General features: G+C 40.1%; 1 protein-coding gene across 1 annotated transcript; it reads left to right on the top strand.

The window, feature by feature from the left end:
• The first annotated feature begins 285 nt into the window (after positions 1-285).
• Positions 286-12,037, top strand: KRT82 (keratin 82). Its single transcript, XM_074220747.1, has 9 exons — positions 286-690; positions 3,995-4,203; positions 5,727-5,787; positions 6,696-6,791; positions 7,411-7,575; positions 9,356-9,481; positions 10,562-10,782; positions 11,099-11,130; positions 11,790-12,037. The coding sequence occupies exons 1-9, from the start codon at positions 286-288 to the stop codon at positions 12,035-12,037; spliced, it is 1,563 nt and encodes a 520-aa protein (XP_074076848.1).
• The last annotated feature ends 390 nt before the right edge of the window (positions 12,038-12,427 follow it).

The raw sequence follows: 12,427 nt of genomic DNA on the forward strand, positions 1-12,427 counted from the left end.
ATGGAAAAGAGGACAAATGGAAACTTTATATGGTTCATCTACCCTGTCCGTTGGCTTCTCCTCTCCATTCCTAATTATCTAGCTTGGGTCTTAGCAGTTACCAATGCCCCAAGCTCATAAAAGTGATTTAATGGTTATTTAGGGTTTAGCCTAGCTCAGAGATCCAACCCCCTCATTCAGATAAAAACGGGGGGAAGATCTGTGGTGACTTGATTGAGAATTGTGCCAGTGGCTGGTCCCCGCTGTTTCTTCCCTTTGATCCTGGTCACTTGTATCTCTCTTGCCATGTCTTGCCGCTCCTTCCAGATGGGCTCCAGATGTGGCAACCGAAGTTTCAGCTCCTGTTCTGCTGTAATCCCTCGAACAGTGACTTATTCCTCCGTGAATAAGGGGCCATGCAAGGTAGGGGGCACGGGAACCCTCCGGTGGCTAGGCTGCTTTGGTTCCAGAAGCCTGTGCAATGTAGGCTGTGGGAAGCCCCGAATTGCCTCCAGGTGTAGCTTGCCCAGCTTCGGCTACCGAGTGGGGGCAGCCTGTGGACCTCCCCCCTGCATCACCCCAGTAACTGTCAATGAAAGCCTGCTAATCCCTCTGGAGCTGGATATAGACCCTAGTGTACAGCAACTGAAGAGGAATGAGAAGGAACAGATCAAGTGCCTCAATAACCGATTTGCTTCATTCATCAACAAGGTGAGAAAATTGAGGCAGGATGGCTCATAAGTGGGAAGTCCTCAAGTCCTCATTAGATTTATCTTTTCCATGGTCCTAGAGTAAACCTGGTTGACTAAAACCCCAGATTCATCCTCAAATAATCATAAATAATGACTTCCTTTCTCTCATTTCAATCAACTCATAAGGAAACCAGGTCTGGTCAATTCTGGTCCAATTTTTCAGACAGGATATACTGAGCTACTTATGTGTCAATTATTTTTCATATGTGCTTATGGAAAGGAGAGACCACTGGGAAGCCAAAAATGACCATGAGAGGGGCAGGTAGGTGGTGCAGTGGATAGAGCATCAGCCCTGGAGGCAGGAGGACCTGAGTTGAAATCCAACCTTTAAGTTCCAGGCAATGTGCTAGATGTTAGATTACAGAAACAAGAAACAACAGAAACAAATTCACACACACACACACACACACACACACACACACACACACACACACACAGTACAAACATACAGAAAGTAGAGAATGGAAACTAACATTCTATTGGGGGGAGAAATGACATATAAAAATAAGTAAATACCAACTATACTCCTCCAAAATTTCAAGGGAGAGAGAGGTTAGCCATGGAGGGAAGCAAGAAACATCTCCCATGGGAGGAGTCAGTTAAACAGTTAAACTGAATTGCAATTTACTACTCTCCTCATTTTGAGCAAATTGTTTATCCTTTCTGAACCAGTTTTCTGATCTATAAATAATGAGTTTGAACTGGGTGTACTTCAAAGTTCTTTAAAGGGGGCAGGTAGGTGGTACAGTGCTAAGAGCACCAGCCCCAGAGTCAGGAAGACCTGAGTTCAAATCTGACCTCAGATACTTGATAATTGCCTAGCTGTGACCTTGGGCAAGTCACTTAACCCCATTGCCTTGCAAAAAACCAAATAGATAAATAAAGTTCTTTATAGTCCTAAATTTGTGACTCTACACTCCAAGAACACATCATAGCAGTAGATTTCAATACCATCACCCAATCAAGGCCTGGAAAACCAAGACCACAATCTATAAGAATCAGTTTTCTATTATCCATGATCATGGAGTTGGGAAAGATGGGGAAGAATACAGAAATAGCCTGAATAAAGATAATAATGATAATATCTTACATATGTATTTTTGTTGATAAAACATTTGCATATATGTTCTCTTATTTGAGTATCACAACCCTGGGAGATAGGCAGGACTTGTAATCCTCATTTTACAGGGAAAAAAAGTCTCACAGAAAATCCAGTGTATTAAGTGATTTCAGCCTAACCTGAACCCAAACCCAGAACTTCTCACAAGAAGAATTGGCTTGTATAGATCAACTTTATACTGCCTTCACTTCTTTCATTCTCATATAATACCAGTTCTTCTTATGCCACTAATGGAATGTTCTACCTCTTCATCTCTTCCTCTTGGCTTCCCAGGCTTCCTTCATGTCCTGGCTAAAATCTCAGCTTCTGAAGGCAATCTTTCCCAATCTCTTTTAATTCTAGGGCCTTCTGTTATTTCAAAATTATTCCTTATCTAGCTTATTTGCAGGGTTGTTTGCATGTTGCTTCCCCCATTAGATTGTGAGTTCTTCAAGGGCAGAGCCTGCCTCTTGCCTTTCTTTATATCCCTTAGTACTTAACAAAATGCTTACATATAGTTGGTGCTCAATAAATGTTTATTGACTGAATGATGTGACCTCTAAGCCTCAGTTACTTCATATGTAAAATGGGGTCAGACTAGATAATCTATCAGTATTTCCAACTCTAAGAACATTTAGAAGTGATTAGCTCTAAAATTATATAATCAGCAACTCCTTTTATGATTATTTGTATGTATTTGAGGAAGACTTTTTTCCAGAGACTTTTAAGAACCTAGTTAATGCCATGAACATATATATAATAGGTACTAAAAAATTTGAAAAATAGGGGTGGCTAGGTGGCACAGTGGATAAAGCACCGGCCTTGGAGTCAGGAGTACCTAGGTTCAAATTTGGTCTCAGACACTTAATAATTACCTAGCTATGTGGCCTTGGGCAAGCCACTTAACCCCATTTGCCTTGCAAAAACCTAAAAAAAAATTTTGAAAAATGAATGAATGAATAAATGAATGAAATACTAGAGATAAGAAGTATGATTCTTTTTTTCCTCTATTAACCAAATAAATGGCATTCCAGTCAGTGGATTATCAAGTTGCTTTTCCTTCTCCCTCCTGTTTCTGAACTTACTGAGACTTTAGAAAAGATTGAGTCTAATCACTTCATTTTATATAAATGGGGAAACTCACCCAACTAGCAGCTGTGAAAGGGGGGGATTTCAACTGAACCTTTTCTGACTTCAAGGTCAGCATGACACCAAGCCATGTTGCTTCCCTTTTTCCGAATCTAATGTGGCTTAATGAAAAGAACCTTAGGAAAAATGAGTTCTGATCTCATACAAAGTCCTAACTCTCCAAATATCATTGACATGTAGAACTTTGTAAATTATCTATCTATCTATCCATCCATCTAGCTCTAATTGTTCATGTCTACCTATCAATTATCTAACTACCTATCTATCTGTATGGAGGGGATGTCAGAACAAAATGTGAAACTTAAAGCTCTACTTAAATGTCAGCTGTTAATCATCATCATCATCATCACTATACTGAAAGGGAGTTGTAGTAGTAGAGCATTGACTTGGAAGTTGAAGACATGGATTCTAGTTCTGACTCCACTATCAGCTTGTTGTGTGTCTTGGTGACTTGACAATCAAAAACAATGGGAGTGGAGAGTGGGTAGGGAAATGGAAGGGTTGAGAGAAATCTGGTGTAGGACATAGCATGTTGTGTTTTTAAAGCTGTTGGGGTATCTACAAGAATAAGGTAAGGGAGGAATTCCTTTCAGACATGGGATAACATCCATGTTTTCTTATTTGAAAAATGAGAGGATTGTATTAGATGATCCCTAACCCTCCTTTCACCTCTCACATCCTATCCTACTGATATCTGTGGATGATTTAGAAAGTTAAGGATACCTGAAATTCTCCTCCATCAGTTTGAGGATACATTGGGTGGTCAGAACTGGAGATATCCTTGAAGATCCCCCCTAGAGATTATGTTATATTTCACTTTCTATATCATGACTACATGTGTCACATAATAATGTATTTTATAGTTATCCATTATATATTAGACTGTAAGTTCTCCTATTAAACTGTAAGCTCCATAATGTAAATTGTACCTTTTCCTCACAAAGTTACACCTGATAGGCATAGTTCTCCAGGTTCTCCCCAATCCCAAATGATCTCCTGGCTATTTGGTTGGTAGGTGCGCTTCCTAGAGCAGCAAAACAAGCTGTTGGAAACCAAGTGGAACTTTCTGCAGCAACAGAAATGTTGCAAGAGCAACATTGAACCCATCTTTGACACCTACATCAGCACCCTGCAGAAGCAGCTGGATTGTGTGGCAGGAGACCGGGTGCGACTGGAGACAGAACTTAGTGGTCTGCAGGATGTGCTGGAAAGCTACAAGAGAAAGTGAGTCTGCCCTCCTCCTTCATTCTAGACAAGGGAGAAATAGAGAAGCCAGTGTATTGTGCAGAAAGATGGAAAAGGGGTGGCATGTTTACTACAAACCAGATTTTTGGATGTCTAGTGAGTCCTGAATACTCCTTGTGTGTAGTGGGTAAGAGAAAACTCTTAGACTGAAAATGATAATAGCTACGATTTATCTAGCATTTTAAGATTTATGAAACCCTATACCAACTTTATTTAATTTTGGCCTCACAATAACACTATGATGCTATTGTTATAATACTTATTTGACAGTTGAAGAGAGGTCTGTTAACTTGCCTAGTGATATATCATATGAAGAATTCAAACTCAGATTTTCCTGATTTTACATCTAATACTATATCCACTATTCCATGTAGCTGATGAAAGTGAAAGAACGTGTGCTCAGGAAACTCAGAAACAGAAATAAGAGCAAACAAAGGCTAAGAAACTTTTTAGGGAAGTTCCAAGGACACAGGAAGGAATAATGTCAAGTGGAATTATTTAAGGAATGGTCCCTGAAAAAAGAGAAACTGGCACAGACTTTGGAAGGAGAGAGAGGTACAGAGGAGGTTAGGGAAGTATGCCAGCTGGGAAGGAACACTATATATTATACACCTAAGGTGAGGTGAGGATGAGATATCAGGAATCTTGAAAGGGGAATCCTTATAGGAAAATCATAAGAAAATATATTGGTCAGGTGAGGAAGAGGTGGTGTAGAGAACATTAAGCCCAAACAAAGAGATTTGGATTGGATATGAAGGACAAGAGAGAAAGTCTCAATAGCTACTTGAGTGTTTGAAGAAATTATATATGGGAGGGGTTGGAGGGGGGAAAATAGGAAATTAGAGTCATATGAAAGTCAAATTCAATCATTCAATCAGTACTAAATTGAGGAGTGGCAAGAAGGTCTCAGGTCTCCTTTTGGAACAATAGAAACAGCACTGGACTTGGAGTCAGGAGATCTGTCTCATCCCATGTGACCCTAGAAAAATCCCTTAACCTCTCAAATCCTCAGCCTCCTCATCTGTAAAATGGGGGCAATATTACCTACTCACTGAGTTGCTGTAATCTTCAATTAAATCTTAGCAGTGATGATACCTGTTATTACATGGGTCCAGGAAATTATGTAATTGACACCCCTCCACTCACTTCTGTTTGTAAAGAGAGGATGACATTTAGACTAGCTGGTAAGAATCAGGAATTAGATAACTAGCTTTCAACACAGAAACCAGATTTCCCCCTTCAACAGCATCCTCTCATCTCTTCCCCACCTACCAGTAGAAAGAATAGAAAGAACAGCCTAGCCCAATACTTAAGATAAGAGTTCATACAAGGAAGGGCTTCCTAAAGATCACTTCATCTCTCAGGATCTTCATCTATAAAACAAAGAAGTAGAACTAGATAATCACTAGGGACTCTTCCCTTTCCAAATCCCATAATCCTAAAGAAGTCATCTCCAAATGGGACAAGCCAGGAAGAAGTAATTTTCTGTCCTTGCCTTTCAGATATGAGGAAGAACTATCCCTGCGGCCCTGTGCTGAGAATGAATTTGTGGCCTTGAAAAAGGTGAGGGAAGGCTGGGCATAGAAATTTTTCCTAGAACCCTTCAGGTAGGTTCCACAGAATACCAGGACCCTGGACAGTACCCAGCAATACTATCATTATTGCTCCCCTCTCCTATCAACCAAAAGGAAAAGCAGGTTGCTGAACAAATGCCCCTTTGCCTCCTATGGATATATGATGAAGAAGGGGCTGAGCATTAGTCATTCACAGAATTCCTTTAAATCTGTGTTCAGAGCATTGAGTTAGATGATGGGGGTAATACAATGAAGAAGCTTAAAGTTTGATGGATAATTCAAATAAATTTCTTAGAATATTCAGGTCTTCCTATGTCTTACCTTCTTCAATTCATTAAGGCAAAAGCAGGTTTGAGGTCTCCTATAAAGCAAAGATGATAATTAACTTAATGCTAGGGTCAACTTCCTCCACTCCAAACCTACTTTATCTAAGATACTCAGATAATTGAAGGTTGTCATATATATACAAAGAGTGTCCTAATACTTTTTCAACAAAGCAGGGATACTTCAAGCAAGGAAGTCCCAACTAGGTCAAGGCAATCAAAGCTTCAGGGAGCTATGGTATAGGTGTTCCCTAGAAACAAAATAAACATAAAACCCTCTCCTGCCAAAGTCCTGGTCAGAGTATGGTGTACCCTTTCTCCCCTCCCAAATGCCAACTAGCTATGATACATGAAGCTGCTACTGCTGATGATTACTCTTCCTCTATTTACATCATCCCCACCTTTCCTCCAACTACTAAACAAAGAGACCACAGGACTCTTGATTCCTTCTGCTTAATGAAAAAACTGCTCTGATTAGTCAAGGATGGCCCTCAGCCAAGGAAAAGTTTAGAAACTCTTAGCAATAACTGGTAGTGCTCGTGTTTAGGATTTCACATGTCTTATCTTCCTTCAGGATGTAGATACAGCCTTTCTGATCAAAGCTGACCTGGAGACCAATGTAGAAGCCCTGGTTCAGGAGGCTAATTTTCTGAGAAACTTGTACGAAGAGGTAAATGAGTTCATACTATGGTAATCCATGGACTGGGTGTGGTTTCAACATCTAGCCCAAGGGTTTGAAATGTGAGGCCAAGGAAAGATTTCAAGAGATCTAAAAACTTGTATGGGGAAAAGAGCATGTCTTTATTTTCACTAACTTTTAAATTTTAATTTCTATTTCTTTATATTTTATGCATTTTAAAATATTATCTCCAGATTGCCAAAGGGATCTATGATACAAAAAAAGTCTCACTGTTCTGACCAGTGAGAAAATTTTCATGCAAAAAGATAAAACTTTTATCTCATTAAAATTAGAACCAATGAATATTAGGCAGCAAATCTCCTAAAAAAAGAATCTTCCCGAGTCCTCCTCTCAGTTTAAATATTAATTTCAATCAGAGGCCATGGGTCTCTGAGGGTCTGGGCTTATAATTTTTGCTATAAGCAATGATGAAGCTTTTTTTGTGAAGAAGAGAAAATGTGAATCAATGAGACAATGCTTGAAAAGGCAACAAAAATATAGCCACTGGATCATTTGGGGAAACATTATTTCTAATATAGTATCTTTAGTATACCAAACACCCTGCCCTGAAGACCTCACTGACTTTCCAATTCCCTCCCTCATTTGCCAGGAGATCTGCCTGCTCCAGTCTCAGATCTCTGAGACCTCAGTCATTGTGAAGATGGATAATAGCCGGAACTTGGATGTGGACGGCATCATTGCTGAGATTAAGGCTCAATATGATGACATTGCCAGCAGGAGTAAGGCTGAGGCTGAAGCCTGGTACCAATGCCGGGTGAGGATAGCTGGAGGAAGGAGGCAGGGCAGAGGGCAAATTTCCCCTACAAAACAGCAGAAGGCTAACTGATGAGGTGCCAGGGCCCCCATGAAGTAACAGGATACTCTGTAAATTCCAGACAATGTTGTTTTTGGTTGTTAGAGGACTGAGTCCCAGTGAGACATATGGGTGGAAGACCCATTATCAGGGAACAGTTGCCCAAGCTTTATTTACCCTAAACTCATTGAAAGTTCCCAGTCCAGCTCCAGCTTTTAATTTGCTCTCAGTAAAATACCACTTGACAATGATGGTGATGCTACTGGGATATTTCTAGTGGGTTACTTACTGAACGTGGGAAAGACTGGCAGAATAGAATGCTTAGTAATAGACAAGCAGAAATAGTGATTAATATAGCCACCAATTTGTGCAATCAGTTAATTAGACACCAAGAGGGTAGAAGGTGAGACAGGGATTTGCATGGTGACCTATAGCATATTGAAGCGGGAGGTTTAGACATTGTGAAATGTCATGAAAGGCTTCCATTCTGTATTCAGACCAGCTAAGCTTCATTCCAATTCGGCTCCTCCCCATTCCCTCAGTCTGCCTGGGTGGCTGGGTTTCTGGGTGTCAAAATCTCTTCTATGTTCATTGTCTCTTCAGCTAAACAAAATCAAAAGGTATATCATTCTCTTAGGGAAATAAAGCAAAAAGAGTGAGTTTCAGAACCAGAAAGAAATTGCCTTTAGGATTATTTGCTATTATCTATGCTGTCCTATCATTTGTGCTTCTATTAAATTCAGGAAATATACAATGACCAGAATTTAAGGTCATGATTCAGAAATTAGATCCAAAAAACAAGATATTTTTAATTGTTAAGAAGTTAAAGCAAGAAATACAGAGTTTTTATTTTTTTATGAAAAAAAATCTGAGCAGAGTTCATCTAATTCTAGGTATCAGTTTTCAGGTCAGTTGGTCATAGCCTGAGCAAAATGGCCAGCTAGGTGATACAGAGGACAGAGAACTGACCCTAGAGTCAGGAGGATGGAAATTCAAATCCAGCCTCAGACACTTGACTCTTGTTAGCTGGGTGACCTTGGGTCACTTAACCCTGATTACCTCACATCCAGGGCCATCTACAGTCATCTTGATTTATATCTGGCCACTGGACCCAAATGGCTCTGGAGGAGAAAGTGAAGTTGGTGACTTAGCACAGAATTCCCACACTCAGATCCAATTCATGTACTTATCATGACATCACTTCCCTGATGTTGTGGTCTTCTTTGGAAATGAAGGACAAAACATCATTGATGGGTGAAGCTGTGTCCTGTTTGCATCCCCCTTTTATTCACCCTCACCCTCACCCCAGCCTTGCCAAGGAAGGAGAGAGGGAAAGTGGTAGTTAGGTGGTGATTCTCTTGGCAGGTCTGATGGTAAAAACAGGAGCCAGATGGAGTCAAAGACAGGGTGAAGATTGGTGGACAGAACTCTGGATGTCACGTTATAAGAGGAATAGGACAGAAGAGAATCTGGGGACTGTGGGTTAAGGTTTAGACAGAAGGAAGGGAGGACAGTCTTAGGGTTAGAGGCAAAAATGGGAATGCAAAATGTTAGTTACTCTAGTGGGAAGCCTGGGAGAATGATCTGAGGTGAAGTGTAGACAGAACACAGGTTTACATGGATGGAGAAAAGAATTGAATGTGCAAATGCCTAGTTAGAAGGATTATGGATATGGGAGATGCCATTCCTGGGGTGAATCCAGTTTGTGTCCCTGGAGATTTTGACTTCTGTACTCTGGCAGTATGAAGAGCTGAGATTGACAGCTGGAAACCATTGTGACAACCTACGGAACAGCAAGAATGAGATCCTGGAAATGAATCGAGTAATCCAAAGACTACAGCAAGAAATTGAAAATGCTAAAGCTCAGGTGAAACTCTGGGGAGATAAATGGAGCTCTAATTCTAAACTTCATTGCAGGCAGGAGTGTACTCTGCAACTGACTCTCCATGAGAAAAAAAAACATATAGTTAATATTAAACTTAATCTCTATTATTTATACTTTCTTAAATCTAGACAGTAAAACAATAAATCAAACCCAATTAAAAGTGTTTGATGATTTCCAAGGTGAAAATACTCCCAGCATAATGAAAATTTAGCAAAAATATCTCCATATTGTTGCCCAAAACTGACTTCAACATACCCCTGATTGCAGTTCTATTCTGAATTATTAATCTATATTTTGACTCATCTATCTTCAGAACTATTCTTTTGAAATCAGGATTAACAGTCTATTGGAATTTTTGAAGGACTGTAACATAAAAGAGTAAGAATACTTGTTCTGAATTGTTCCAGAAAGTAGAACTAGAACCAAGGAGTGAAATTTGCAAGGAAGTAGATTTTTAGATAAGAAAGAACTACCAGGAATAGAATGCACTGCCATGAAAGTGAGTTCCTGGCTACTAGAAATATTCAAGAAAGCCTGGATGATCATCAGTTAAGGCTGCTATAACTAGGACTCAAATATTGACTAGGAGGGTGGAATAGATGGCCCTAGGTTTTCTTTCAATTCTAGGATTCTTTGATCTTATGATTATAGGTCTGGTAGGGGTTTTCCAACAAGTTGTTGGAAAATTAACTCTATTGTTACAAGCCAACAAAGATCAACCGGTAGACATGCATTCATTTCTTCCAAAGAAGTATTTTATCATCTACAAAGGAAATCTCATATAGTGTTAGAGTGGTTTAATGAGGACTAGTAGCTCTAAATTCCTCAATGTTCTCTCCACGGTCCAAGAAACCCAATTCATTTTTAAAAAATAAATTTATTTATTATTCCAATTACATTCAAAAATATTTTTAGCATTATTTTTGTAAGATTTTGAATTCCACATTTTTCTTGCTCGCTCCCTTTTCTCACCCTCCCCTTGATAGGAAATAATTTGATATAAACCCAGTTCTTTCTTATTAGTGATGCTAGTGGCCTATGCCTCTCTGTGTCCCATTGTAGCGATGTAAACTTGAAGGTGCTATAGCTGAAGCTGAGCAGCAGGGAGAGGCTGCCCTCAGTGATGCCAAGTGCAAGCTGGCAGGACTGGAGGAGGCCCTTCAGAAGGCCAAACAGGACATGGCATGTCTACTGAAGGAGTACCAACAGGTGATGAATTCCAAGTTGGGGCTGGATATCGAGATTGCCACCTACAGGCGTCTGCTAGAAGGAGAGGAGCACAGGTGAGCAGCGATTAACAGAACTGCTAATAAGTTAGGGTTTGTGGATTTCCCAGGGTTTTTGTTTCTGGCTCTCCTTCCTAGTGTCTATCTACTTTAACGCTTTTCATTGGCAATCAAGTGTGGATTATTTGTGCTAACCAAGGGTAACAGTGACCCAGAAAATTTGACAGAGGGAGTTATTCCAAGCCAATTTCTTTGGTTCCTGTCAGTCTGAGGGGAACAGTGAAGTGGGATAATACCATAACTTTTCATCTTCTTCATCCTTTTTCATTGTGATATCTGAATATCTTTTCTTCCTTTTCTCCCTTATTCCCAGGCTATGTGAAGGTGTTGGACCAGTGAATATATGTAAGTAGACATTTGTCCCAGACTGTGGGAATTGAGGTGTTGTTGTCCAAGAATCCCTGATCCAAATCTAGCATTTTTCCATCAAAAATTATCATCCCCACTTTCTAGTACTTCTGTTAGATAGAGTCATTTTCTGATTCCCAGGTAGAAGTTACTGCAGGAAAAGAAAACATTGTCCTTGCCTTCAGGGACCATTCACCTTGACAAAGGAGATGGGATGGATACAAGCAACAACAGGCAGAGACATAGAGAAATTAGGACTAGGATTCCTAGTTCTAGGATGAGCTCTGGGCTTCAGTGCTGGTGGAATGGGAAGAGACTGGGGGAGAGCAGAACTGGTGAGTCTAATCTGTTGGAGAGAATTGTCAAAAAAAGGTTATACAAGAGAATCATGGCTAGATGGAGGTGGAGGGAGACTGCCTTAGACTGGGGAAATGATTTTTTCGCAGCCTAAGAGAAAGGACAAAAGAGGTAAGGGTGAAGGATGAGAACAGGTCTACTTGTCTAGAGGACCATTCAAAGTTACAGGAATAGATATGTGGAGAAAAGAGACTTGTAGCTTTAGCTAAAGCCTTGGAATTTGACACGGGAAGTTACTAGGACTACATTATGTTCTGGACAAATATTTTCCATTCTTTCCCTTCTTTTCTATTTCACAGCTGTCAGCAGTTCTAAAGGTGCCATGTTATATGAGCCTTGCATGATGAGAACAGAGTTCTGCCCTGGGGGCTCCAGTGGCATTCGGAGCAGTGGTGGCTGCAGTTTGGGCACTGTGGGGAGCAGCATTGTGGTGGGCACTGGTGAACTCTATGTTCCCTGTGCCCCCCATGGGGGGGTTAGTTGTGGGAGTGGGCGAAACTCAAGTATCAAACTTGTGTCTGGTGGCTCATCTAATTACAAATGCTAATATCATCTGACCTGGCTAAGAATCTCCAAGTCCTGGATTCTCAATCAGCTTCCCAGCACAATTATAAGCTCCAAAACTTCTTTCTTCATTGACCTTGTGTGTTTTTTTTTAATTTGCCTCTTTTTTCAATTAACAAACATTTATTTTCTTTTTTCTCACCACCACCACCACCACCCCAAATGAAAGAAAAAGAAGCTCTCCCAACAAATATGCATGGTCAAACAAAACCTATTCTCTCAAAACTTATTCTCAAACCTATTCATCATTGATTCTCTGGAGTCATCATGTGTTATTCTTTGATAAGAATTATTTTGTTTTTCAAAATCATTTTGTTAACAATGTGATTGTTGAAATGTTCAGTCATTTCAGTCATCTTAGATACTTCATTAC

The sequence above is a fragment of the Macrotis lagotis genome, chromosome 2 (assembly GCF_037893015.1).
Source record: "Macrotis lagotis isolate mMagLag1 chromosome 2, bilby.v1.9.chrom.fasta, whole genome shotgun sequence".
Lineage (NCBI taxonomy): Eukaryota > Metazoa > Chordata > Mammalia > Peramelemorphia > Peramelidae > Macrotis > Macrotis lagotis.

Bases quoted from the DNA above. Each gene is read 5' to 3' on its own strand.
- KRT82 (XM_074220747.1), top strand. From the start codon at position 286: ATGTCTTGCCGCTCCTTCCAGATGGGCTCCAGATGTGGCAACCGAAGT. The intron at 7,576-9,355 runs GTGAGGATAGCT...GTACTCTGGCAG, and splicing joins AAGCCTGGTACCAATGCCGG to TATGAAGAGCTGAGATTGAC. The intron at 11,131-11,789 runs GTAAGTAGACAT...TCTATTTCACAG, and splicing joins TGTTGGACCAGTGAATATAT to CTGTCAGCAGTTCTAAAGGT.